General features: G+C 53.8%; 1 protein-coding gene across 9 annotated transcripts in view; it reads left to right on the top strand.

The window, feature by feature from the left end:
* Positions 1 to 2,262: 2,262 nt before the first annotated feature.
* The window catches only part of LOC131208356 (glutamate-gated chloride channel), a 40,037-nt gene continuing 36,299 nt past the window's right edge, over positions 2,263 to 6,000 (top strand). For all 9 annotated transcript variants that reach the window (XM_058201079.1, XM_058201077.1, XM_058201082.1 and 6 more), the window contains exons 1-2: positions 2,263 to 2,324; positions 2,457 to 2,569. In XM_058201079.1, coding sequence (XP_058057062.1) covers positions 2,263 to 2,324; positions 2,457 to 2,569 — 175 coding nt within the window. The remainder of the gene's footprint in view (positions 2,325 to 2,456; positions 2,570 to 6,000) is intronic.

Here is a 6,000-nt window from a genome sequence, read left to right as displayed (position 1 = left end):
TTTTAATTCCCTGCCCTGCTTGACGGACGTTCCCAAAGGGATTCGGTTTTTTGGGGATTCTTTCGCCTCCCGATTCCGTGTTTTTATTTATCTCCTCTGCTTACGATCTTTCAGTTGAGAAAATATCTACCTCACTTCTCAACGGCTGTCTAAATATTCCAGCTTAACATCTGGTGAGCGTTTAGAGAGCCTCAAATGCCATTTACCGAAAACAATTCCATCGAATCACGCAGAAACCTATCCCGGAACCGAGGTAGCCAACGAAAGTTAGTGATGTGCTAATCTGATTGCATACCTTCAGGCGTTCGAGTAGAATCCTGCTACCCCACGCCTTGATGTATGCAATCCACCCAGCAAAACACAGAAATGGTCTCAACGAATGGCCCTAAGTGAGATAAATATCTCTCGGTGTGCTAATTTGGATGTGAAATTGTATGCTTCAAATTACCATTCATTACGTCGTCGCGGACCATCTGATCACCATTCTCGATCGCTAAAGCGGCCCCCGAGCGTATTTTTCTTCGAACTCGCTGAGAGCAAACTTGTGTAGGCCATTCATCGGAACGTCCGGGTGGCTTCACGAAGCGTTTCGTAGCCGCGGGAATTGTGAAATGCAAAACCGAACCACATAAAGCCGACCGAGCGGTGTGCCAGTGTGGCAGTTGCCCCAGGATTCATGTCACAGCGTAATTCACCATTTGTCTTCAGGGTCCGGGGCTGCCGACGGAACACTTTCATACGATCAAACATTTATTTCCATTTTTCATGCGCAAAAGTATTGGCGGCAGTCGAGCGACCCGAACATCGCAGAGCCAGGTGGGCAGGTGGTCAGGGGGGAAGAAATAAAACCACTGAGCCCACGCTGTACGGCCACGTGATCACGAACCCCTGGGGGAGGGAGGGGGGTCTCCGGAGGCTCCCGTGGGGCTGCTAGCCCTGATCTGATTGTTGTTCGGGTTAACCAACTTCCGAGCGACCTGCCCGACCGGTGCCGGCTCGCACGCACCTTACACGTTGCCAAAATGCGAAAAGTTCTACTTTCTTGCGGCGCCGTGAAAAATGCTCCAATCAATCCGATGGCCGCCACACGCCACAAAACTTTGGGTGGGTCGCCCAAAACTTTCACTCCCGAGCGGCGTTCGATCCACCCGAAAGTCACACTCGGCAAGCAATGACTCACGTGTAAGTGTACGGGTGGGAGGGGCCCCGCCCGTTCTGCGCCGCGTAACCACACGCACGCCACCGCACGGGGTTTAGGGGCAATGAAAACTTTCGTGAACTGCCACAACTCACGGAGCGATCCGCCCCCCTTCCCGTTCAAACCCGACGGGGGACCGGTGCTCCGTGTAAAGAGTAAATAAAAATGGCATATATCAAAGAAACGGAAACGGGTCAACCTTCGGGGTGCGGTTTCCTCCTTCCCGCAGCTACGCGTTACGCAACGCCGAGCACATCGAAAACATCGCACATCGGTAACAGCGGCAACCGCAACAGCAAAAAACATCGATCGTAGATTAACGGGCCGTTCGAAGGGTCGTCACCGAGAAAAAGGGGGTCTCCGACTACGATCAATCCACCGGCCGAGGAGAGGCACGAGGTGAGTGATGTGGTTGCCTGCCCTAGAGTTCCCAGGACCTTCCCCAAAGGGAACGGGAACTGCCCTGGGTGGGCCTGGGAAAACTTGAAATTTCTGACACTCATTATGGGAACAAAAACCCAAACCCTCCGATAAACATCTCCCGGAATGGTCCGAAGGATATCCACACACACTCACAGAACGATGAGCTTGAATGAGAGTTCCAAGATCTGAAGGGTGGAGCGGACAGCTGGAACGCTGATCACTTGGGAGGAGGCGACTGTAATTTCTCGCCAGAATGAAAATGAATGACGGGCGCCGACGGGGAACGGTGTGCCCAAAACAAGAATCTCTCATTTGTGCCGACGGCAAATCGGGGCGTCATGGGGCCGCCGGAGGCTAGAATGGGACATTAAAAACTCCATTACGATGATCTTATCTCCGGCGGCTGGGCGGGCGGCTGGTCGGGCGGCTGCCAGAGGGGTGGGCTATAAAACTGAGTTAGTGTCGGCCACAGTGCCTTTCAGTGCTGTGCCAGCCATCATCGCCCTCATCAAAAATGCTTCACATTTCAATTTAACTACCTCACATTCGTTCGGGGATCCTACAGTTCCGGTGTTCGTTTCCGATTCCAGGACCCCCACTCACAGCCCGGACAGTCCGGACGGGACGCGCCCCGGTTCAGAATGGCCCCGGGCCATGTCTTTTGGGCTATCTTCTACTTCGCTTGCCTGTGCAGTGCATCACTGTAAGTATATCGACGCCCGAAGTAATCGTGGCCCAATCTTGTAAAACGGACGATTTCCTCTCTCTCTCTCTCTCTCTCTCTCTCTCTCTCTCTCTTTCTCTCTCTCGCTCGCACGTGATTCCGCCAAAACAGTGCCAACAATGCCAAAGTTAACTTCCGCGAGAAGGAGAAGAAGATTCTCGACCAGATCCTGGGCGCCGGCAAGTACGACGCCCGCATCCGCCCGTCGGGCATCAACGGAACCGGTAAGGCAGCCGCTTCCACCCCCCTCCGACCCCCACCACCAACCGGCAGTGGCCGAACTACTTGCTTCCGCGCGTGTGTGCGTCCCCGGGACAGTCACCGGGGGTCACCTGTCACCGCGGAAGTGCCGCTTCCGAGTACTTTCTGTCTCCGTTTCGTTCCGTTTCGTTTCCCAGTTTGCCCAAATTTTCCGTTTTCGGTTAGTCCGCTTTTCCGTTCTACTACTACTATTACTACTGCCAGTACTACGCTAGTTTTGACAACTACGTCCTGCCCGCTTCCGGTAGTGATGCGCGCGCGGTACAGCAACGTGCTAGTTGGGCGCATCTATCGCAACAGCGTAACACACACGGTATTGCGGGCGAATTCTGGTTTTCTGTTGCCTTCCTTTCTGTTTTCCCGCTGTTTCGAACCCGAATTTCGGACGCCATTCGGGCGGAGCTGTGGTATGCAGTTTCGAAATTCGAATTCGAAAAAGGGGTTCGCCGCAGCCTTTCGGCCATCTTTCTTATCGTTTTCCGTATTTTTTATTGTCATAGATTCCGAAAACCGCTATGTAGCTTTCAACCTTCACTTAGGGTGACCGTTGATAAAAGTATCTAATTTTGCGCATCGCTTTACCCTGCTCCATTTTGGTATCGTTTTATTAACAACTGGCCCAACAAGGAAAAGGGACCAACAGGGCCGTAAGGTTTCGTGTTTCTTTTCTCTCTTTCTATTGCTTCACCCCAGCAACACCCTATCGGGCCATCGTAGGCAAATAGCCGAAATGGTCTCAATAACAATCGGACCGGAATTTCGTCCGGCTTTTTTTTCTATTTGTTCCGTCGGGTTTTTTTTTGGTTGGGTTAAAAGTTTCGCGCAGCGAGTCATATTTATGCTAGCCACGCTCACCGGACGGGTTGTGTCACTAACTTTACCCCCGCTTCAGCGTACACTTCAAAAAGATTTCCGAACTCGTTTGACGAAGGTTCGACCGGAGCGGATCGCCGGGATTTCTGACATTCCACGGGAACCGCCCCGCATGGGAAACTCGGGAACGAAAATTCATCAACCAACCGATGGCCCGGCCCAATTTGTGCAAAATATTCCTTCCCCAGCCGCCTTCGATGAGTGCCCGGCGGGTGGGCTTCGAAAAATTTAAAATCACCACCACTGGCTGGTGGACCCGGAAGTTTTGTCAGCCGGACCAAGGACCCGGGCACCGGCCCAAAATCCCCGTCAACAAATCGGCCCACAAGCAGTCAATTAGAGTGGGGGGACGCCCTGCTGCTGGTCCACCGGAACCACCGATGAAGGATAAGACCCCGAAAGGAGCACACCGAAACCTGCCATCAATTTTGCACCACGTGCGCTCCGCTTTTTGCGCACGGTACGGCCAAACTGACCCTTCCGGGCAGTCCGGGCGTTTTAATCGCAAATGCAAATGAGACGGGCCCCGGAACCCGTGCGATGTCCGCAGGGCTTAGGCGAAGGAAAAAGGGCCCACAAAAAAGGAAACGCGCAGAGAGTGTGCCCTCGAGAGCGAAACAGTTTCCGGCGGGCGCAAGATGGCACCCCGTGGCGAGCTTCCGGCCGATGAACTTTTACCGACCACCGTCCGGGGTCTCTTTTCCCCGGCGAAACTTGACCATATTTCGACAAAGCGAAAGGGTAAATTTCGGTAAATTGCAGTAACTCCGAAACAGGCCAACAAGCGACCGAACAAAAAAAAACTGGTAGCAAATTTCCCGCCCACGCCACGGGTCCGACCACCAGGTGGGCGACACAAAACTCCTCCGACGACGTATCGTAAGCCCGGGGGCCCTGGTTTGATCCTTTTAACGAGCCTTAACCCCCTTGCGAGTCTGGTGCGGGGCTCAAGGATGGTCGACTCCCGACGACTCCTTTCGGTGACACACGGGGCCCACGCGGCTTTCGCTTTATTCTTGGCCTCCTTTTTTCGATCATACAAATTGCCAAATTAGGCAAAAGAAAAAGAAAATCCCGGGCCGGCGGGCTGCCGGGTCCGCGGTCCCTTCCGTGGCTGACCTTCGCGACCGTCGTCGGGTTTCTGCGGCGCGTCCTTCGCGGAATGGCTTCCGGGGGCCGGTTCGGGATCGGTTCGCTGTTGGGTGGGGGGGGGGGGGGGCCGGGGCCCAAAAAAAAAAAAAACAAAAACGAAATAGGAGAGCAAAACTCTGATCCGATAATGCCGGTAAAATTGTTCATGTAAATCATCGTTCACGTCAAATGGGCAGAACACAAATCTCTTCATTTCGCTGGAGGCCACATTTTGTTTTTGTTTGGTTCTCGAAACTCTCACCCTCGTATCGGGTCTCATTCTTCGGCTCTCTCGCTCTGTCAGGCGCGCGCTGTTTATCTATTTCAATTTGGTGCTTAACTAGTGTCAAATTTGGACGCCGAGCGGATTTGTTTACACAAAACACTCTCACTAGTTCCACGTGGCGTTTGTTTTGCTTCTGCTCTGCCTTCTTCTGCTGCTGCCAGTCCAAGTCGCCGAGTAGTCCAAGTTTTATCGTAACCGTTAGCGGAACCGGAGGGCCAAACTGGTGAAGTCTTGTTAGTCTTTTGCAAGTCGCCGCCGCACGCTCGAGTGATAATCTAACACCGGCCGGGGCGAAGCTTTCGAGCGCGACCCATAAACGCCAGTGACGGGCCCCTCTAGTGCGGGCGCGAGAGGGAGAGAGAGTTACACAAACGATTTGCATTTGTTTGTTGTCCGGAGCCATCCAATTTGCCATCCGCCTCTGACGGACCGATCGCGCAGTTCCGGAGTTCTTCGGTGGTTTCTTCAACGTTCAGGATTTCCTCGCTCTTCGCTCCATTGCTTCTACCTTTGTTTGTCCACCGTAGGTTCTCCGACGGTGTTCCGACGGCAGCGGTCTACGCGGCTGCCATCAGAAGGCGCCGGGCACCCGTCGATGGCTCCTGCTTCTGAGCGGAAAAATTAGGACACCACCGAAAGAGTTCCACTGAAAAGGAGTTTGGCAAAGTACGGGCGAGAGAAAAGCGAAACACGGACTAAGGAGAAAGTTTGGACGATCGCCATTAGGTGTACCGAGACCGAGAAGGGGCCCCGTGTTCGGGGCCCCGGCCAACATGGGCTGACCTTTGCACGGTCAGGAAAGTTTTCCTCCGTTCCGTTTTTTTTTTGTGTGTCCGGCGGGTCCGGAATGGAATGGACCGTGGTGAAGGTGGAAAACTTTGAACTCCAAAATTTGCTCTCCCAATTTCGCTGCCCCTTTTCGGACAGGTTTTGGGACGGTGGGACACGCTGCGGCCTCCAGTCGGGTGCCTGGTAGTGACCCATGTTTGTATTGCTTGTTCCTTTCTCACCCGGGGCCTGTGCGATCGTCCCTCCAAGGAGTCGGTCGTGTCTCCGCGTTGCGGGACGACGGACGGCGCAATCAGCCTAGATGGTCGCGCATTA

Source organism: Anopheles bellator, chromosome 2 (assembly GCF_943735745.2).
Source record: "Anopheles bellator chromosome 2, idAnoBellAS_SP24_06.2, whole genome shotgun sequence".
In the NCBI taxonomy this organism is placed as follows: Eukaryota; Metazoa; Arthropoda; class Insecta; order Diptera; family Culicidae; genus Anopheles; species Anopheles bellator.
The sequence above is the reverse complement of the archived record's forward strand: the minus strand, read 5'-3'. Positions and strand labels throughout refer to the sequence as shown.